Source organism: Tupaia chinensis, unplaced genomic scaffold, assembly GCF_000334495.1.
Source record: "Tupaia chinensis unplaced genomic scaffold, TupChi_1.0 Scaffold000028_1, whole genome shotgun sequence".
Lineage (NCBI taxonomy): Eukaryota > Metazoa > Chordata > Mammalia > Scandentia > Tupaiidae > Tupaia > Tupaia belangeri.
The window spans coordinates 1,320,960-1,343,568 of NW_006159458.1; the positions used below are offsets into that span (position 1 = coordinate 1,320,960).

The 22,609-nt window shown below is 39.7% G+C and overlaps 1 protein-coding gene and 1 non-coding gene across 2 annotated transcripts in view; both read left to right on the plus strand.

Annotated features, from left to right (window-relative positions):
* OVCH1 (ovochymase 1) overlaps positions 1 to 22,609 on the plus strand; it is a 109,217-nt gene that overhangs the window by 18,594 nt on the left and 68,014 nt on the right. The window contains 11 exon segments of the mRNA XM_027771127.1: positions 1,331 to 1,411; positions 2,410 to 2,497; positions 9,412 to 9,536; positions 11,498 to 11,595; positions 11,597 to 11,636; positions 12,658 to 12,785; positions 14,210 to 14,303; positions 15,592 to 15,720; positions 17,511 to 17,639; positions 19,909 to 19,983; positions 21,112 to 21,283. Of these exon segments, the coding sequence (XP_027626928.1) occupies positions 1,331 to 1,411; positions 2,410 to 2,497; positions 9,412 to 9,536; positions 11,498 to 11,595; positions 11,597 to 11,636; positions 12,658 to 12,785; positions 14,210 to 14,303; positions 15,592 to 15,720; positions 17,511 to 17,639; positions 19,909 to 19,983; positions 21,112 to 21,283 (1,159 nt within the window).
* On the plus strand, positions 4,600 to 4,706 carry LOC114007558 (U6 spliceosomal RNA). Its single transcript, XR_003549165.1, has one exon. It is a non-coding gene; the product is annotated as a U6 spliceosomal RNA (small nuclear RNA).

A 22,609-nucleotide genomic window follows, 5' to 3' on the forward strand; every position in this document is an offset into this window, starting at 1 on the left:
GAAAGAGTGGGTCTGAGGATGTCCTCAAGGAACTGTCCCAATATTGAGGGGGGGGGATGCTAAATAAACAGTTGTGATAAAAGGTGAAGTGCAAGATAAGTCCAAGAACTAATAAAAGCACCAATGTGGTGGGATCTGGGAGGCTCAGTCCTGAGAGACCAGGAAGTTTGCCATGAAAAGGGCACAGCCTCTCAGAATGAAGAGGCATCAGAGAACACACCTTGTTGGAAAAGTAATTTGTTAATAGTATAGGAACCCAATATTTTCTTTTTAATTTGCCAGAAGACACATGTACTGTACTTGCCACAGAAAGAGACAGCTAGAGAGAGGTAGAAAGCAGCCCCAATGGAGCTTCCTCACACCGCAATCCTTTCTCCATGCTATTAGGATGTGGGGCACACATGCACATGCGTCTGGCATGTTTTTCAATCTACGGAGGCCAGGATTTGAACTGCAGTCATCCATATGGGGTTTGACTCCCTTAACCACTAAGCCATGGAAATCAGATTCTTTAAAGGTCAGGACTCAGGGCAGCAGATCACTGTTCCTGAATCCATCTGTCTGTCCTGATTGTTGTCCGAGATCAACCACCTTGCTGAGGACTTGGAGATGCCGTGCTGCCAGGGATGCAGCTGAAAGCTGCCTGTCCTCGGGCTGGGGTGACTCTGAGCTCCCTTCCAGCTGGTCTTCAGAGTGGCAAGGCTCATTGTCACAGAACAGGCAACTCTCCTGGTAGCAATCATATCCCACTTGATCACCTGGAAGACATGGTGGAAAAGGTTAATAAGCTCAGAACAAAGGTTAATGGTAACAATAAGATTTTAAAAGGTCAATGAAATTGGGCAATAACAGTTAATTTTCCAGGCTAATGAGTATTAGACTATGACAAGAAATTTATTTCAAGAACACTTTCTTAAGATAATCTTTCTAAACATCTTGTCTTCTCTTTGCCAAATTTTCTCCTGGCCCCCTTTTTTTGCTGGCTATACTTGGTAAATAGGGTTAAATGAAATTTTCTTCATCAACTCTTGAAAATAAGATTATTAAGTATTTCATATATTATTTTTGAGAGCACCCTATCAAACCATCAAATCAAATAAACTTTCTGTCCTTTATGTAACCCTTTAGTCTTTTTAAAAAGACATTTATAGGTCACTGACTCTGAGGAAAGGTCCTTTCTGTATTGATTTTAGTAGAAGTTAAAGTGCGTAATATTCTGCTAATGTCATATTGTCCCAAAAAAAGCTTCATGGAAATAATTTTAGTGTTATTCATTGTTGGGAAAGGCATTAACCCTTTATACCCTATTCAGATTTGAATTGAGGCCAAGGCCTCTCAGAAATGAGTCCAGGGTGTGCCTCCAAGTTCCTGAGTTCTGTCCAAGGCGTGGATGGAAGCCAGGGAGAAGAGGGTGTGCGCTGTTCTGCTGATTTAAGTAAAAGCTACAGTCCTCAGGAGAACATAAACATAAGGATTGTGCCAAATTAGTGATCTGAATTTTATTTGAGCTTTTTAAGTTTTCAATTCTCTGCCATCCACAGAGCTTCTGATTTAGTATCTGACATTGGCATCTGATAGTTTTGAGTGAGTGACGAAGACTTGACGTGCCATTGCACAAGTTGTGCACTTTTCCTTTGGTATCTTCATAGAGAAGTATTTTACCACTACCCAGGATATTCTAGAAAGAGATAGAAAAACACCCTATTAGTGTCATGTGCCATAACTATAACAGCCTCAGTGGGACTCATGATTTGAGAAATTTGGATAACTGTTAAAAATGGGCCATTATGACTCAAATTTTCTTCTTTTTTGAATTATTTATTGAAATTTTAAATTATTATTTTTTATTTTGACCCAAGAGAGAGACAGCAAGCATCTAGGTCTAGGACTCGAACCTCAATTGACCATGTGGGAGGGAGTCCAGCACCCTAACCACCATACCACCTGCCAGCCCTATTAACAAAAACTCAAATTTTGTTAATGTCTGTTTGTAATGTCTAGATCATAGCTTCTTCTTTTTTTCTTTTAGAGAGGTTTTTTGCTATAGGGTGTGTATGCTTGCCAGAAAGAGAGAGATGGAGAGAGACAGAGAGACAGAAAGCCAGAAATCACCCCTGGGGGGATGGTCAGACCGCAATCCCTTCTCCTCCATTCTCCTCTCGGAATCTTGGGCACACATGCCCTGCGTGAGTTTAAGCCACTGGGTCCAGGACTCGAACTGCAGTTGACTACGTGGGACTCCAGTGACCTAGCCATTACGCTAACTACTGGCCCCAATCATAGCTTCTAAAAACACATGCATTTCCATAGATACAAGTAATATAAATTGGATAACTCCAGGCTAACCTCTATATTATTTTGAAATGTCCATAAGTGGGGCAAATAATTAGTTTCTTTCTCATGTTTTAGAACATTGTAAGCCTCAGAGGACAGTGTTATTTGGAGAAAGTGAGATTAGGTATTCTCATTCTAAAGAAGATAATTATTCTGCTAAATGGTATGTATTCCAGGTAGGAATGATTTCTGGGATTTTTTTCCCACTGCAAACTCTGCTAATTTAAGGAACTGTATTTTAGCAATTTTATCTATTAACGCAAATTCTCTATTTGATCAATATAAAAGTATATATCTTACCTGACATTTTTGAGTTGGCAAATATTTACTGGTTGGAATTGCTGATACTCATTATAAATCAACTCTGGTGTGTTATTAAGGCACAAGCTTTCAGGAACCGATGTATTAAAATACCTAATACTAATAACATCTGGTAATGACATTGCCATGAGAGCTTAGTGACTGATCCTGTCACATTTCCAAAAGCATAATATTCTGTAAAGCATCACCTAGAAGATGGAAAATAATCATGATCTTTAAGTTTCAATATCTTTTAAAAAATATTCTACATATCCAGCGCACTACAAGACTAAAGATATTTTAGGTTTTGCATCTCATTACGTCAAGTAATCCAAATACCTAAGTTTTTTTCCCTTTTTATTTATTTATTTTTTTTGGAGAGGTTTTTGCTATAGGGCATGTGCGTTCGCCAGACAGACAGAGAGAGACAGAGAGACAGAAAGCGAGAAATCACCCCCCAGGGGGGATGGCCACGCCACAATCCCTTCTCCTCCATTCTCCTCTTGGGATCTTGGGCATACACGCACACATGCCCTGCCTGAGTTTTAAGCCACAGGGTCCGGGGCGTGAACCACGGTCAACTACATGGGAGTCCAGCAACATAGCCATTACGCTAACTGCTGCTCCCAGTTTTTTCCCTTTTTATTCACAATAGAGTGTGCACATGCACATGTGAGGGCAGCGCCCTTTCCAGGTTGGTCACACCTTCCTCCTCCTCCAGGCCTCTAGCCTGTTGGATCTTGAGCACTTGTGCACATGCCTGGCATGTTTCAGGATGACTGAGCCGGGAATTTGAACCAAGTTGCTATGTGGGGTCCAGCTTCTCTTAAGCAACACATGTTATCACTGTGCCAGAGCTGGCCCCTAGCTCATTTTTTAAATTATATTATGTATAGAAGGGTCTACATAGAAGACAGCTCTATGCACTTACAATCAGGAAGAAGGAGCTAGACAAAAATAACTTCTATAAAATGGAATGAAATAATATACATAATCCATATTACCCACATACAATGGTGCAATAAGTACCATTGTATGTGGGTAATATGGATTATATATAAGCAGTTCCCGAATGCTTATAAAGAATATAAGGAATAGAGACTAACACCCATCAGGGTGATTTATAAGGGATGTGTGTATGGAGTGTTAGAAAGTGAGGATGTTTTGGTGGAAACGGTGACACTGAAACTAGGAGGTGAAAGTACAGTTCTGATGTTATAACGCACAAGGTCTTTTAGTAGCTCCAGAATCTAAGAATGTGCATATATATCAACAGGTGGAGACAAGGAAGAGGACAACCTAAGCAGAGAATTGTGTATAAGCAATGTCAAGGAGGTGAGAAAGATCAGGATTGTGATGAGAATCCCAGTATGGTTGGAAGTAGCATGAATGGAAACTGGGGTAGCAGCTAAATATTGAGGATAGAAAGAATGGTCAAGACCTAGTCATGACGATACAGGCAGTAAAGGCACTGCTACACCATGCTGAAGGCCACGTGGGAGGGCTCCAGATTCACATCCCAAGTCTATCTGAATATGCCAGGGATACTCATAATCCTGGCTAGCTTCAGAGCTGAGGGAAGGTTGACAGCATGAAAACTCCATCAAGAGTGCCTGTGTCTGTCTGTCTTCCCCCCTCCCCTGTCACAAAGGAAATTAATTGTAGGGAGTGGCCCAATCTGAAAAAAAACATGGTGACCTTCAGACATATGTAGAAACGCTGTATGTGAGCTTCATTTGCTTAGTGATGAAAGCATTACCAAATGAATACACTAACTGCCAATACTGCAAAGCGGTATTTGACTAAGGAAGCCACGTGTGTTATTCAGGTTTCATCCAAAAAGATCAGAAGAAACCAAATGGCACCAGTCGTTTTCATGTCATCAGCCAATTGACATCTAGAAACAACTGGCTTTGCATCCCATTTCCTCTTCCCCCATTTTCTGCCCTATAAAATAATAAACCTGTGCTCACATTGGCAGCATATAGACTAAAATTGGAACAATACAGGGAAGATTAGCATGGCCCCTGCGCAAGGATGACACGCAAATTCGTGAAGCATTCAATTTTTTTATATGTGATTCAATGTAATAAAAAGATTATGATAATAAATTTTAAAAAAAGTAAACAAAATAATAAACCTGAGGCTGGTTTGAGGTTGCGACTTTTACTATCAGAGAAGTTGGGCCCACCTGATCCTCAGTTTTCTAAATGGCTTTGTGTATTTGTACATTTATTTCTAATCCACAGCCTTCCCAGACACTCAGAAAAACCCATTCTGCTGAGCAGGTCCCAGCAATGAATAAACTTTAGAAATGAAAGAAAGAAAAAATATATTTAATACTTATTTGGGGAGGATCTTAAATTTTATGTGAAGGAGTTTATAGACTTTATGCCATAGGCAATGAGAAACCAAGTTGAAGGAATGATTTTAATTTATAAAACTAATGTAAAATGGATGTAAATATTCAATTATAGGACAGGGAAGACATGGTGTAATTGTAGCCCTATTTAAAAGGCTTAAAGGCTTAAGCTGACTTTTTTCTGAGTCAACTTTGTAATGATATGATGTCAATAACTTTTTTGCCGTCTTTGTTTTTAAGCTATTAGAAAAAGAGTATCTAGAACAAGAGTGAGGATTTTGTGTTACTAGAGTCTCAGAAGGACTCAATCAACAAATATTTTCAGAAGCTTTAGGATGTTCTAAGTATAATCTTTAGAAGGAGACATTGGGTAAGCTAGAATTTACCTGAAGGACAATGACCAAGATGGAAAAAAATTTAAAGCAATGAGGTACGGCTGAGGAATATTTTTGATTCAAAGAAGATTAAAGGAGAAGGAAGAAACTATCTTGAGTTATCTGAGCAGAATGGACTTGAGAATGAAGAAGCAGAATTGGACTTGTTCTGACTAATTAGAGAGCTGAAAACTATGATCATTGGGTAGAAGTTAGATGGCTGATTTCAATCCAGTATTAAGAAGTTTCTAATTTGAGAGATTAGTGCCTGTGGCAGGCTAGTCAGTCTCAGAAATGAATGTCTTTAATAAAATGACTTTTGAACAGAACATTTGTATATTGAATAGAAGAGAGATGACAGTTTACTCTTAAACACAGTGACTTAACTTAGACAATGATGTGTTGTAGAGATATATGCAAGAAGGAACTTCAAGACAAAGCATAGGGGAGAGTTACTAATGTAAGATGCTATTGAAATGAACATTTCTGTAATAAAATAAAATGGCATTGGACACAAAGTCAATAGATAAATATTGAATAGATAAAATGCCATTGGACATAGAAATTCAAAATTTGAGGGCAGATTCAGTAGAACTAAAGGCTTAGACACCAAATCCACAAGGTGTGAGTAATTAAATAAGTAATGGAGATCTGGCTTCTCAAAGAGTCAACAAATACTTATCAAAGCTGTAATGTGTACCGGAAATTGTTTTAGGTGTTAGGGATATAGCAGTAGATAAAACATGAAACGTTTTGCCTCTATGGAAGAAGGTGAAAATGGGGTAATACAAAGCAAAACGATTACATATAATAGTGCAAGGTTATAAGTGCTATACAGAAAAAGAGCAAAAAGGGTCGAAAGTGCAAGTGTATGCAAGATTAAAGGGGGGAGTTAGGGAAGACAGCACTGTAAAGATCATCACTGAAAAAATACTTGGATAAGGTGAGGGGGAGACTCATACGGTTGTGTTGGACAGGAAGACACCAGACAGAAGGAACGATAGGTGCAAGGCAAGAATACATCTGTTGTATTTGAGGAATGACAAGGAGACCAGAGAGCTAGAATTGAGTGAGAGAAGAGGGCCAGATTGTTTAACCTGTATGGGACATGAAAAGGACTTTAGATTCTAAGTGACATGGGGAGCTACTGGAGGATTTTGAGCAGAAGAACATGATCAGACATGTATGTATTTTAGGAATGAATTATTTAATTTTATTTATTCATTCATTCATTTAATTTGACCAGAGAGAGATAAAAAGAGAGAGACACAGAGAGCAAGGAAAAGTCAGAAAGCAAGCTACCAGTCTGGGACTCAAATCGTGATCAGCCATGTGGGAGTGTCTAGAGCCTTAACCACTGTCCCACCTGCTGGCCCCCGATCAGACATATTTTAAAAGGATTGCTTTGGGACCAGCAGTTGGCATAATGGCTATGTCGTTGGACTTCCATTAAATCAACCACGATTCGAGTCCTGGACCTGGTGGTCTTAAACTCACGCTGGGTGTGTATGCATGCATGCCCAAGATCCTGAGAGGAGAATGGAGGAGAAGGGATTGCTGTGTGGCCATCCCCCCCGGGGGTGATTTCTTGCTTTCTGTCTCTCTCTCTCTGTCTTTCTGGCGAGTGCACGAGCCCTATAGCAAAAAACCTCTCAAAACAAAACAAAAAGTCAATTGGAAGTAAATAAGATTTTCAGTAGCATTACAACTAAGTATTTGCATAAATTTGTACTGTATTTCAACAAATCGAAGGTAAACAATTGTAGCATACATTGTTATTTTATGTACTACCAAATAAATAAAACAAAATACCCAAGATAGGCCCACATAAAGCTGGTATATCAAAGTTAATATTTATGCAGATCTGTGTCCAATTTCCTACCACCAATATAGGCTGAAACATCTTAAGCAGTAAAGTTCAATAAAATCGTATAAAGTCAATAGTGTGCCCAGGAAGCTGGTAGAAGCTAATACAAATCCTCCCTGGACGAACTCGTTCAATCCGGTTCTACAGGAATAGTAAGAGCCCATGGAAAGGTGCATTCTGAGTTGAGAATGTCAAAACATGAGAAGACAGGAGCTTTAGAAATAGGGAATGGGGCCAGTTTGCATAGTGGCTTCTCCAGAATGTTAAGCAGCATTGGATAGTGAAAATTGAAAATTCATGGTGAATTTCACATGGAATGAATTCTTCCCACCAAGCATCTCTATTCTGATAGGTAGAAGCTAGATTTTCAGAAGTGGCAGTTGACACCCTCCTTCATTCCATGCCCATTGCCTTTCTCAGAGCATGGAACAGAGCCTGGTGTGTAAAGTGTGTTCCATAGATACTGGAGTGAAGTGAATAAATCAAATCTTAATTTTGACACTCTTCTCTCACTTAAGTTGATTAGAACTCAGCATTCTTTTAAATGTAGTGACTCACCGTAACTCAAGATTAGCATACAACTTCAAACCTATTTTCCATCTCTGAGCTAGAAATTTTTTGAGAATTATTTAATTTGGCCAGAGAGAGAGAGAGAGAGAGAGAGAGGGAAAGTGAGAAAGCAAGCTGCCAGGTCTGGGACCCAAACCATGGATGGCCACGTGGGACTCCAGCGCCCCCAACCATCATGCCACCAGCCCCTATTAAAGATTAAAAAAAAAAAATCATTTGATGAAAACAGGGGAAAGTACTGGTTCTTAAATTCATGAGACCTAAACTATAGTTCCTAATATATGAGAGTTATGATAAGTCTTTTAATATCATTGCTGGTTTTCCCATTTGGAAAGGTGAGAGTAATTTCTCTCCTGCCTACCTCACAGAAATTAATGAGTCTCAAGACAGATGATAGATATAGAGTGCTTTTTAAATTGACGTGCTTAGAAAACTGATTTTTATATTTTAGGCAGCTCATTAATTTTTAAATTGAAGTGCTGCTTAAATGAGTTGAATAATAATTTGGGCAGCTTATTTTTACATGTGTATTGAAGATGATGGACTTGAGTGGGGAAAGACCAAGAGTTTCTGGTTAAGAATGATCAGTGTTTGGTTTAGGGAACACGGCATAAAAGAATATGGTATCTCATTCAGTTCTGAATGCTTATTACGTAGAGGGTGGTAGGGCTATTAATAGGTCTCAGGTTGTTGATAAAGATATCTGAATTTTGAAAGAAGTTTATTCTGACATGTTAAGTTCCAGCTGAATGTAGCAATGGAAGAAGTTAGGATTTATCACTCACTGGGATTTCTTTTCTTGAATAAGATGAATGCATACAGGAAAATAAAGGTAAAGGATTATGTGTTCACTTAGGTAGAACTACCTTCAAAATGCTTAGACTTGTTTCTAAAGTTGTTAGTACAAGGTCAGAGGTGACCTTACTGGGAATTGGAGGAATGACATCGCAACGCTGAGACTGTGATGAGGGATGACCTTGGAGAATGTGGCTGGTTAGTGTTGGTATGTCGCGCGGTCAATCCATAATTCATATGAATTCATTATCCATAATTCAACTTCTGAGTGAATGTTATAAATTTTAATTAGACTAATAATAACTTAGAGTGGAAGGATAGGTTTCTTCAACTTACAGATCTAAGTTCTAGTATTTTGTAATTAGATGAAATTTAAAAGGCAGTTTCTGGCCCTTAATACTTGTCCGTTTGTTGGGTAAATATTAGCAACTTGAGCAAAACCAAATTCTTGTGCGCGCACACACACACACACAAATTCCATTGCCTTTTATCTTCTTCTTTTTTTTTTTTAAGAATTACTTTATTTATTTAGTTTCATTTGACCTGAAAGGAACAGAGTGAGAGAGGGAGAAAGGGAAAGTGAGAAAGCAAGCCTCTAGGTCTAGGACTCGAACTGCAGTCAGCCATGTGGGAGTCCAGTGCCCTTAACTACCATGCCACTTGCTGGCCCCATTGTCTTTTATCTTCTAAGAGTCTGTAAAATCTATTATTAGTTGTAAGCTGAAACACAGGTATAGTATCTTATTTACAATTTTTACTCCACCATTTAGTGTATTTTTCTCAACCTTTCCCTAACCCGGTGCATGTATCTGGAAAACAATTTTACCAGGAGATAAAATTACTCTGATAAAATATACAAGTGTAGACATAGAAAATCAAGTTGGATGTGATCATGACTACACACCTTTACAGTCAAGCAGCAGAGTGCTTATAAGTAAGTATGCGATATTATTTATTACTTTAGAGTATCTAAAAGCCCAAATAGATGACAAAGGATCTGAAGTGAGATTTCTGCACACAAGATGATGATTTTCTTACATAATTACTGTGCCCGCCCACAAAATTTGAAGGGGTGGGTTGTAAGAGTGGAAAGTGAGAACAGCACATCCTCTGATCACTCTCTTCAATGTTTTCTAAGTCAGACCTTAAATATCACATTCTTTGTCAAGTTTAATAACAGAAAACTTCCTCTTGAGGCAGTTTTATTTCACAATTTTTTTTGCATGTTTGCCAGATTTGGTAAACCTAGATGCGCAAAAAGAAGAAAATGTAAACCATTCATAGCCCTACCAACTAGAAATAGCCGCTGTTAACATTTTGATGCATACCCATTTACACACATTTCGAACTTAACATTGGGTTATAATTTACTTTTTTCTCATAACTCGATAGATCATTCATGTCATGAAATTTATTTTATTGATTCCCTCTCAAGCCAAATCCATAGCACAGTGGTTATGGGAGCTGGATCCCACATGGCCAACCACAGTTCAAATCTCAACTCCAGCTGCTTGAAAAACACACTGTGCATATGTATATGCATGTTTCAAATCCCAGCAGGATGGAGAGAGGAGTAGAAGGAATTACGGCATGACCACACTCTATTAGAGTACGCTTCCCCCCTGTCCCTCTCTGTCTCTCTCTGGTGGGCACATGTGCCCTGTGGCAATTGATTTTATTTTTTTCAAAGTATACCTCTACCTCTTATAAGTTCTATAAACATAATTGATGTATCTACTTTAATTGAAATATACTTCAAACGTAACAGAAGGTCTCCACAGCTAGTACAGACCTCGAACTCGGTCTCTGTAAAGCTAATGGGTAAGACAAATGTCTCCTTACGATAGCTGGGAAGATGCCATAGACCAAGGTTTTGTGCTAGGGATTATAATATTTATTGACTCATTGACTTCGTGCTTAAGCCTACTATTTACCCAGTAATCATGCTTTCAGCCATTTTTTTTTAATCAGCTATGTATGAGATATCGTACCCATATGTATGTAGAATAACAGCAGCCACTGCCCAAATCAGTTTGTAGTTTGAGGTAGCTGAGTGTGGATCGCAAAGTAGGAAATGATGAACGGGGAGCACGCTGTGGTCCTTTATCAGAAGGTAGCTCTTCTTTCCAGTGGCTATCTGATAAGCTGTATAGGGAACTGGGCTTTGAGTCCTGGAGGGTGAGTATCAATAGAATTTGGACACATGAAAATAGGGGTCAGAAAGTTAATAAAACAGCCAAATCCCTGAAGTGGAGAATCCAGGATGATTAAGAAAAGCGGTAAAGTGTGGTGTATTTAGAACTGAAAGCCCATGGGAGATACTTAGGGGCCAGCAGGTGATGCGGTGGTTAAGGCACTGGACTCTCACATGGTTGCCCACAGTTTGAGTCCTGGACCTGGTAGCTTGAAAATCTTGCAGAGTGTGCATGTGTGCATGCCCCAAACCCTGAGAGGAGTATGGCGGAGAAGGGAGTGCAGCACAGCCATAACCCCTGAGGAGGCAATTTCTTATTTTCCCTCTCTCTGTCTCTGTCTTTCTCCAGCAAGTGCACATGCCCTATGGCAAAAGCCAAAAAAAGAAAGAGAAACTTATGTTAGATAAGATTTTTGCTCTAGGGCACATGCATTTGCCAGAGAAACAGAGAGTCAGAAAGACAGAAAGGGAGAAATTACCCCCCAGGGAGGATAACCGTGCCAGAATTCCTTCTTTATTCTCCTCTCAGGATTTTGGGCATGCATGCACATGTGCCTGGTGTGAATTTTAAGCCACCAGGTCAGGGACATGAACCACAGTCTACTATGCGGGCATCCAACAACATAACCATTATGCCATCTGCTGTCTCCACTTACAAGTTCCTGCTACTTTTTAAATGTTATTTCTTACTTCCTTTTAAGTTAAGATCTGTGGAGATCTAATACTCTCCCCACTGCTGACAGAGACCAATGAGGCCATGGTCACCTTGATTTCTGGTACAAAAAACAATAGCAGTGGCTTTTGGGTTTACATTTACTGCTGTACAAAACTTGGAAGCAGGTATTCCAGGAATTGACTTCCCTGCTGTTTTCCTTTGATCCCACATGGCCATTCGTGGTTCCAATCCCAGTAGTCAGCCACAGTTTAAATCATTAACCACAACAGCTTGAAAAACACACTGTGGGGGAGGCCAGCAGGTGGTGTAATGGCTAAGTTGCTGGACTCCCATGTAGTAGACTATAGTTAGAGTCCCAGACCCAGTGGCTTAAACTTACACTGGGCACACGTGCATGTGTGCCCAAGATCCCAAGAGGAAAATGTAGGTGAGGGGATTGCGGCGTGGCCATCCCCGCTAGGGGATGACTTCTTGCTTTCTGTCTCTCTGTCTTTCTGGTGAGCACATGTGCCCTGTAGCAAGGGAGCACCATTGCCCTTTAGCAAAAACCCCTCAAAAAAAAAAAAAAAAAGAAAAGAAAAAGAAAAACACACTAGGCATGTGTGCATGCATGCCCCAAACCCCACTAGGAAGGAGAAATGGAGAAGAAAGGATTATGGAGTGACCACGCCCCACTGAGGGTAGGGGCTTTCTCCCTCTCTGTCTCTGGTGAACACATGTGCCCTCTGGCAATTAAAAACAACTTTTAAAAAATAATACCTCTGGACCAGCAGTTAGCATAATGCCTATGTTGCTGGATTCCCATGTAGTCAACCGCGGTTCGTGTCCCAGACCCAGTGGCTTAAAACTCACTCTGGGCGCGTGTGCGTGCCCAAGATCCCTAGAGGAGAATGGAGGAGAAGGGACTGTGGCGGTGTGGCCATCTCCCCTGGGGGAGTGATTTCTCGCTTCTGTCTCTGTCTGGCGAGTGCACACACCCTATAGCAAAAACCTCTCCAAAAATAAATAAATAAATAAATAATACCTCTACCTTTAATAAGTTATATAAACACAATTGATATATAACCTTTGGCATACATTTCAATGAAAGTAGATGTGAGGTCTCCCCAGCGGATACAGACCTCAATCTCTAGGAGAAAGAAAATGTCTTAGTCATTCACTTTGGATTTCCCCAACTGTCCACAGGTTCAGGGTACAGGAGTGCAGCTGTTTCAGCAGAAGAGACTGTTCACTTTGCCAGTTACCCTGAGCTTTATCCCAGAAATATAAACTGTCGTTGGTTTATTCACGTGCCAGGGAAACACATCATAAAGGTAAGCCACTAAAGAATCTCTTTACTTGGCTATGTTAGTGAGGCAGAATTTATTTCATCTAAATTAAGTTGCCATTATGACTAGGAGCTTCTTTTCGCTGTTTTTTAAATTCTAAGAACAAAAAGAACTCTATGGTTTGAACTCTTTGTTTATTTTTTTAATTACCAGAGCGTGTGTGTGTACTGGCCAGAAAGAGAGAGAGCACTCTCCACAATCCTCCGTCCTCCCCGGCTCCAGCCCGCCAGGACTCTGGGCATGCAAGCACGCATGCCCAGAGTTTCCAAGCTGCTGGGGACAGGACTGTAGCCCCAGTTGGCCATATGGGCTCACTTCTCTGTATACATGACTTAGCCACTGTGCTTCAGAGCCAGTCCCATGGGTTAAAAATTTTTAATGGTGAAGTCGGCAGATGGTACAGTGGTTAAGGCACTGGGCTGCCACATATCTGAATGTGGTTCAAGCCCCAGACCCGGTGGCTTGAAACTCACACTGGGCACATGCGTGTACATGCCCAAGGTCCCAGGGGAGAGTGGAAGTAAAGAGATTGTGGCATGGCCATCCCTCAGGGGGTGATTTCTCACTTTCCATCTTTCTGTGTTTGTCCCTCTGGTAAGCACATGCACCCTATAGCAAAAAAAACTCTCTGAAACAAAAAATGGTATGAAAATATATACAGTGAAAAATAAGGCTTTGTCTCCAGATAATCCCATACTACCCCCTGGAGGCAAATTACTAATTAATTACTACAGTATCTGTGCAGACATATTCTGTAAACACACACACACACACACGTTCTTTGGTAATCCTTTGTCCACTGAAATGTACCTCAATGTTTTTTGTTTGTTTGTTTGTTTGTTTTCGGGTGACCCTATAGAACTCTTTTCATGGCTGCATGGAATATTGTGTGATGTTTCATAGCTTATTAAACTCGTTCACTATTTTTTTAATTTTATTTATTCATTCATTTATTTTCATTTGACCAGAGAGAGACAGAGAGAGAGAGAGAGAAAGCGAGAAAGCAAGCCACCAGGTCCAGGACTCAAGCCATGGTTGGCCATGTGGAAGCGTCCAGTGCCTTAACCACCACACCACCTACTGGTTCCCTAAACTGGTTCACTATCAACATAAGCTTAGCCAGTTTTCCATTTTTGCCCATCCCAGCAATGCAGCCAGGAACAGCTCTGATCACTGTTTTTAGACACATGTGGATACATATTATTCCCAGAAGGGGGCTTGCTGGATTCAAGAATTTGTACATTTAAATCTAGTACTCTAGTATGTTGCCAAGTTGATCTTCAAAGAGACTGCAATTGTTTACACTTTTGTCAACAGTATTTGAGGATGTGCCAACCTTTAAATGTTAAGAGGAAAATTCTATCTTTTCTCTTCCCTGACCACTTCTCTGCTGTTTATTATTTGTACAGTTGACATTTGAGGACTTCACTGTTGAATTGAACCAAAACTGTATTTGTGATGCTGTTGTAATTTATGGTGGTCCTGAAGAAGAGTATGAGTTAGGTGGGTAACAGTCCATCCTTTATTTCTGAAAGACTACTGGCTTCTTTGAGTTCCAGGAAGTAGAGTGGGAATGTCAATTTCTTGCGCTGGATATTCACAGTGTCATAAAACTGTAACTTTAAAACCCATCAATGAGCAACTAATTCATCAGCAAAGTTTTTGATAAAAACACGCAAGTTGTGACGAATGTTCCAGATTATTTGGAAGGTGAAAATGAAGTCCTCAGAGAAATGGGGAAATGGTAACAGTAAGTTTTTGGCAGTCATATTAGGTAAAATTTTAAACTTTCTTCATTCTGTACTAGTCCTTCTGCTGCTCATGTTTTTATTTTTGTATCCAACAGAAAACTAGAAATTACATTTCAATTTTTTTTAAAGGTTTTTACCATAGGGCACATGTGCTTGCTAGAGAGAAATCACCCTCCAGGGGGATGGTTGTGCTACGGTCTGTTGTCCTCTGTTCTCCTCTCGGGATTATGGTCAGACATGCATACATCTCTCATGATTTTCAAGTCATCAGGCCTGGGACTCAAACCATGGTCAGCCATGTGAGAATCCAGCACCTTAAACACCTTGCCACCTGCTGGTCCCCCAAAATTATATTTCTACTTATGCCTTAAAGTTACTTTTAATACCCAACCTAATCTTCAAATATACTTTTAGTTAGCACCAAACAATCTATTGAGTATTAAGAATTAACTTCCAGCCTTGTCACCAACTTTCTCAACCTATGATTTGTCTTTCAGCTAGATGGTAGGGTGGTTAGAGACCAGGACTATAGATACGCTCCGTGTATTTATCAGACATGAAGGGCAGGTGAGGGGAAGCACCACCTCGTAATCCGGCAGAGCGTGGGCGAAGCAGATCTCTAGGCGACACCTGCTCACTGAAAGTACAGTCATGTCTTGCTAGGAAGGAGGAATACACTAGCTTCGGTGTTTGGTTTTTGTTTTGCTTTCACCCAGCTTGTTTTACTGTAAGCAGTAAAGCTGAAGTTTTTGAGCGTACCATGAGTCATTGGGAAAGTCATGACATATTTTTCTATGCAAAAGAAATCAGTTGTCTTTTCCCTATTAACAGAGCTTTTTCTGCAAGATAACATTGTAATGTATTGCTATTGTGAGATTAATGTGTAATTTCCACAGCAGATATAAAGGTGTACCTACAAGCCAAAATGATAGAAAACTAAAATTGCTAAGAAAAAAATTAATGGGGTGAGATTTTACCTCTGTGCTCTGATTTTTAATTTTTTTATAAGTATAAATCTCATATCCCTAAAACATTTACAGCTAGATTTTGTGGAATTGTGACTCTCACTTCAGTACTCAGTCCTAGTAATGCGACGCTGATACATTTTGAAAGTGATAGTGAAAACAATTCCCCAGACTTCAAGCCTGGACTAACTTTTTTCCCCTCAGGTGAGTATACACATTTCTAAAATAGGGATTTGTGTTTATGAAAGCAGTAATAGGGAAGATCATTTAACCATGTTTACTCTAACACAGGAGGTTTTTTTAGCCCTAACATAGGGATTCCTTATCTAACTGAAGAGATTTACAACATGCAGCTCTGGATGGTACCCAAGAATCTGGGCCTTGGCAGGCACCTCAGATAATGCTCAAGAGACTGCATCCACTGTGAGAAAGAGAGAGAAAGAGATTCCAAGCACTCTATGTGAAAAAGACAATTCAGACTAGACCATGTAATTCAGAAGTGAGAATGGCTCTCTTTTAGATATTAGAGAGTTTTGAAGGATTAATGGATTTCTTGATCCCCTAAAAGATAAAATACACTTTACTTAGATAAGAGGAATATCATATGTAAAGACCCTAATGAAAGAGAATGGACAATGCACAAGAAAAGCACAAATAGCATTTCTTTAGTTTGAGAGGAAGTAACAGAGTAGGCAGGAGTTAGGGCATGCTAGATACAAGGCATGAAGTTATTAGTGTACCAGACTGATATGATAGCTAAATAATTTTTAGATAATTGTGCTGACTTCTTTCACCCAATAAGCATAGGAGGTATGTCCACTGCTCTCCTTTCACAGATGAGAAAATTGGGGCTTAGAGAAGTTAAGTAACTTTCTCAAAGATGCACAGCAGTCCAAAGACGGCGCCAGAATTCAAATCTGGTCTCTCAGCTCCAAGGCAATATGGGAGATGGAGAAGATTAGAGATGAATTTGTATGCAAGGAAAATATTTTAGAATATTTTTTTATAAGAATTTATTCTGGACCTGTTGCTTGATTATATATACTGTGGAGACTGGGTATCTAAAGAAGGGAAAGGTCTGCTTCATTTCCAGGATCCTAGCTTGAGGTTGGTGGGGAGAGCCACGACATGATAAAAGGAAACACAAAACAGGCCGATACCGACCGCAAAAATCAACTGGTGCCATTTGAGACACGTGAATGTTCATAGTTGATCAGAAATTCAAATGAAGCTATCTAGCAGTTCTACGTCTAGAATTCAAAAAAGAGATTTCTAGATAAGAGAGAAATTTGAAAGTCATCTGCATGTAGATAAGTTATAATAGGGTTATGAACAGTACCTTGTAGAATATCTCTTCAGGCTAAAGGATAAAGACTAAAAAAACTGAATTGAGAAGAGATGACTGGGACCAGTACTTGGTGTAATGGCTATGTCACTGGACTCCCATGTAGTTGACACAGTTTGAGTCCTGGACCCAGTGGCTTGTGGCTTAAACTCACACTGGGCATGTGTGTGTCCATGTCCAAGATCACAAGAGGAGAGTGGAGGAGAAGGGATTGTGACATGGCCATCCCCCCCCGCCCCCCGCTGGGCATTATGTTGTTGGGGGTTTCTCACTCTCTGTCTCTACACTAGCTTCGGTGTTTGGTTTTTGTTTTGCTTTCACCCAGCTTGTTTTACTGTAAGCAGTAAAGCTGAAGTTTTTGAGCGTACCATGAGTCATTGGGAAAGTCATGACATATTTTTCTATGCAAAAGAAATCAGTTGTCTTTTCCCTATTAACAGAGCTTTTTCTGCAAGATAACATTGTAATGTATTGCTATTGTGAGATTAATGTGTAATTTCCACAGCAGATATAAAGGTGTACCTACAAGCCAAAATGATAGAAAACTAAAATTGCTAAGAAAAAAATTAATGGGGTGAGATTTTACCTCTGTGCTCTGATTTTTAATTTTTTTATAAGTATAAATCTCATATCCCTAAAACATTTACAGCTAGATTTTGTGGAATTGTGACTCTCACTTCAGTACTCAGTCCTAGTAATGCGACGCTGATACATTTTGAAAGTGATAGTGAAAACAATTCCCCAGACTTCAAGCCTGGACTAACTTTTTTCCCCTCAGGTGAGTATACACATTTCTAAAATAGGGATTTGTGTTTATGAAAGCAGTAATAGGGAAGATCATTTAACCATGTTTACTCTAACACAGGAGGTTTTTTTAGCCCTAACATAGGGATTCCTTATCTAACTGAAGAGATTTACAACATGCAGCTCTGGATGGTACCCAAGAATCTGGGCCTTGGCAGGCACCTCAGATAATGCTCAAGAGACTGCATCCACTGTGAGAAAGAGAGAGAAAGAGATTCCAAGCACTCTATGTGAAAAAGACAATTCAGACTAGACCATGTAATTCAGAAGTGAGAATGGCTCTCTTTTAGATATTAGAGAGTTTTGAAGGATTAATGGATTTCTTGATCCCCTAAAAGATAAAATACACTTTACTTAGATAAGAGGAATATCATATGTAAAGACCCTAATGAAAGAGAATGGACAATGCACAAGAAAAGCACAAATAGCATTTCTTTAGTTTGAGAGGAAGTAACAGAGTAGGCAGGAGTTAGGGCATGCTAGATACAAGGCATGAAGTTATTAGTGTACCAGACTGATATGATAGCTAAATAATTTTTAGATAATTGTGCTGACTTCTTTCACCCAATAAGCATAGGAGGTATGTCCACTGCTCTCCTTTCACAGATGAGAAAATTGGGGCTTAGAGAAGTTAAGTAACTTTCTCAAAGATGCACAGCAGTCCAAAGACGGCGCCAGAATTCAAATCTGGTCTCTCAGCTCCAAGGCAATATGGGAGATGGAGAAGATTAGAGATGAATTTGTATGCAAGGAAAATATTTTAGAATATTTTTTTATAAGAATTTATTCTGGACCTGTTGCTTGATTATATATACTGTGGAGACTGGGTATCTAAAGAAGGGAAAGGTCTGCTTCATTTCCAGGATCCTAGCTTGAGGTTGGTGGGGAGAGCCACGACATGATAAAAGGAAACACAAAACAGGCCGATACCGACCGCAAAAATCAACTGGTGCCATTTGAGACACGTGAATGTTCATAGTTGATCAGAAATTCAAATGAAGCTATCTAGCAGTTCTACGTCTAGAATTCAAAAAAGAGATTTCTAGATAAGAGAGAAATTTGAAAGTCATCTGCATGTAGATAAGTTATAATAGGGTTATGAACAGTACCTTGTAGAATATCTCTTCAGGCTAAAGGATAAAGACTAAAAAAACTGAATTGAGAAGAGATGACTGGGACCAGTACTTGGTGTAATGGCTATGTCACTGGACTCCCATGTAGTTGACACAGTTTGAGTCCTGGACCCAGTGGCTTGTGGCTTAAACTCACACTGGGCATGTGTGTGTCCATGTCCAAGATCACAAGAGGAGAGTGGAGGAGAAGGGATTGTGACATGGCCATCCCCCCCCGCCCCCCGCTGGGCATTATGTTGTTGGGGGTTTCTCACTCTCTGTCTCTCTCATCTTTCTGGCGAGTGTACATGCCCTAAAGAAAATGCCTCTCAAAAAAAAAAAAAAAAAAAAAAAAAGAGAGAGAGAAGAGATGACCATAGATATATTAAGAAACTAAAACAGTAATATCATGGCCAAGAAAGGATGACAAACTTAAGCGACCCTGATGTCATCGGGACATTGAAATAAATAAGAGGGCTGACTCCATAGCCTAGTGGTAAAGGGAGCCAGATCCCACATGGCCAACTGTGGTTTGAATCTTGACCCTGGCAACTTGAAAAACACCACATACATGTGCATGTCCCAGTTCCTGCAAGGATGAAGAGATGGAGGAGAAGGGAAGGTGGCATGATCACATCCCATGGGGAGGGAGTACTTTCTCCCTCTCTCTGTCTCTCTCTGGTCAGTGTATGTGCTCTCTAGCAATTTAATAAAAAAAAAAAAAAATTGACCAGTCCGTGGCCTGCTGATTAAGGCAGCTGGATCCTCTATGGCCAACTGTGTGACTCTAACTCCATGCCTGGCAGCTTAAAAAACACTGTGTGTGTGTGTGTGTGTTTGCATGCCCAACATCCCAAAAGGAGGGGGAAATGGAGGAGAAGTAATTGCAATGAGACCATGCCCCATGGAAGGTGATTTCTTTCTCTCTCTGTCTCTCTCTCTCTCTCTATCTGGCAAGTGTACATACCCTCTGACAAACTGAAAAGAAAGAGACAAGATGTTACATCTATGGGAGCTAACATCTAGCACATGGATGCTGGTGTGAGTGAGATCTGCAGTACAGTGGTTTTATGATTGACCAAGATAAGCTGTGTTAAATATTTTCAATTAAAATATAATTTCCATCTATAGGCTCTTTAAATAAAATGGGACTAACATCACTTCCCAAAACCAATCCCGTATCTACCATAAAAGCGATTCCATATGGTGAGTTAACGGCCATGTCGTTACTCTCTTTTTAATCTCCTTTCTTCATTAACTAGATGTCTCTTGGAAATCCTCATCTCACATCTGATATAACTCCATAGTGAAAAACAAGCTTTATATTGAGAGCTATGAAACTTCCAGAATCCTGTTTGGGTTTACATATAGACTCATGGATAGAGGGAAGGAGAAATAAGCTTTATATAGAAAGAAAGAAGTACAGAGAAAGGTCTTTTGTCTTCATTGATTTCTGTAGAAATTTAATACTTAAAATAATTTCCTAACATCTCTAATTAATTTGACGGGAAAATGATGTTTATGTTTCTGCTTTTGAACACACCTGCATCTTTTAGGTTGCTTATGCCCTGAAACATCTGATTAAATACTGTGATCTTTCATTATTCTACATGTATGTATTGAACATATTCTAGTGGAGGGACTATAATAGAAAGTTAAACAGGGTGCTTTAAGAGAGAAAAACTGCCTGGGAGTTGGAGAAGTATTCCTAGAAAAGACGTGGCTTGAGCTGAGCCCCAGTGGTTCCAGACAAGAGAACAGCATGTAGATGCTTGAGCAAACCTGACATGCTGGAGGACTAGTAATGGTTTCATACAGTTAAAAAAAGAGGTAAAGCCAGAACATACAGTGAAGAACATTGAATGCCGATAACAAACTTAAAAGTGTTCCTACTAGAATGTAAGTTTCATGTGGGTCAGTACTTTTGGCTGAGATTACACTGATATATCACCAATGTCTAAGATAATGTCTGACAAATAGCAAGCACTAGCGAAATATTGGCTAAGTAAATAGATAATATTCAGTAGGCTAGTTCCAAAATCCTACCAGAGGATTTGCCTAGCAGCGTTTTGGGCAGTCTTCTTGAAATCAGATGCCTTAGAAATGGATCTTGAGTTTTATAAAGATATTGACTCCCTTTTAGTCAATATATTTATAAATAGTTGGTCCTTATAAAAATATTGACCCCTTCTGGTCAATATCTTGACCAGATAGTCGTAACTGCCATATGCATAGCAGTAATTCCTAATGACTACTACATAGTGAGCCATTGGAGGAGTGCATCCTTAAGCATTTCATTTGGTTGGGTCATTGATTTCACCTTCTTTGCTGTAGACATCTGTGGCATCCCTCCAGTTAGTCCCCAGTCACTTTCTAGACGAATTGCCAGAGAAGAAGCCCGCCCCCACTGCTGGTCATGGCATTTGAGGCTTCTACGTGGTCACAAGTGTGAAGGTGCCTTGATCAACTCACCATGGATTCTGACTACAGAACCCTGTGTGCAATCGTGAGTGGAATGGGCATTTCCCTAACCTATGAGCACAGGTATTTATTGATGATATCTAGGACACAAGTATTTGTCTAGCTACTAAGATTATCCAGACTGATTTTAAAAAAGCAGGAATGTCTCATCTGTGTAGCCATATAGCTTTTATTTGAACAATATCAGGAAAATGTTCATAAAATTGTAAAATTGCTCACTCTCAATTACAAATATCTCAGATCATTATTTTCATCAAAGTCTGCTTTTGAACTACAGAAATCTGTTGGTCTAAATTTACTATAGAAGTTAACAAAACAAGCATTAAGTCTATTTCTTCTTTCACATAACAGTCCTCCATATATTTCAAGACCCTTCCCATATTTCCCTGTAGTTTCATTTTTAAGTAAGGTGCTCCTAGTTTTATGGTTGGTTGTAAATAATCCCAGATGCCTTAGCAGTACACCTTCTCCTGAATTGGTTTGTTCTTTTTAAAATATGGTGTGTGTCAGTGGAGAACACTAGGGTAGTATGAAGGATAATCCACTATCTTGACCACTGGACTACTATAAAGTAAAATTTTGGTTAATTTTTTATATTTGTTTTATTCATGAGATAGTGAATGCACATGCAACAGAGAAAAACAAATACCCTCAGCAGGGCTCACCACTCCCTGATTCCCTTTCACCAACTCTCAGTTTGTTAGCATCCGGGGCACACACGCACGTTTTCAGGCCACCCAAAGGTCTGAACCCATGGCTGGCAATGCAGCCTCCAGCACTACAGTTCAGTATGTTACCAACTGTGCCACCAGACTGGGTCAAATTTGGTTAACTTTTTAAATGTTTTTAAATTGTGGGGGCCGGCAGGTGGTGTAGTGGTTAAGGCACTCAACTCTCATGTGGTCAACCATGGTTCACGTCCCGGGCCCAGCAGCTGGAAACACGCTGGGCACATGCACATGTGTGGCCAAAGTCCCAAAAGGAGAATGCAGGAGAAGGGATTGCTTTCCATCTCTCTTTCTCTCTGGTGAGCACATGTACCCAGAGCAAAAATGTCTTTAAAAAGTTTTTACTTAATTGTGAGTTATTTCATGTTTCAAAAGAAGGTATGGAATATATGCATGCTTTAAAGAATAGGTATTACATGTTTCATTATCCAGTTTAGGAATGATCTCTACACTTACTTTTCAAGACCCCTTAGTGCTTCTCCTATGAGGTAAATACTTTGTTAAATTTCCTAGATTTTTCGTTCATAATACCTCTGATTTTTGAGAGAAGGGGACTTTAAACACACGCACATACAAAATACTGTATATTGTTTGTTGTTTTTGATCTTAACAGAATTATAACA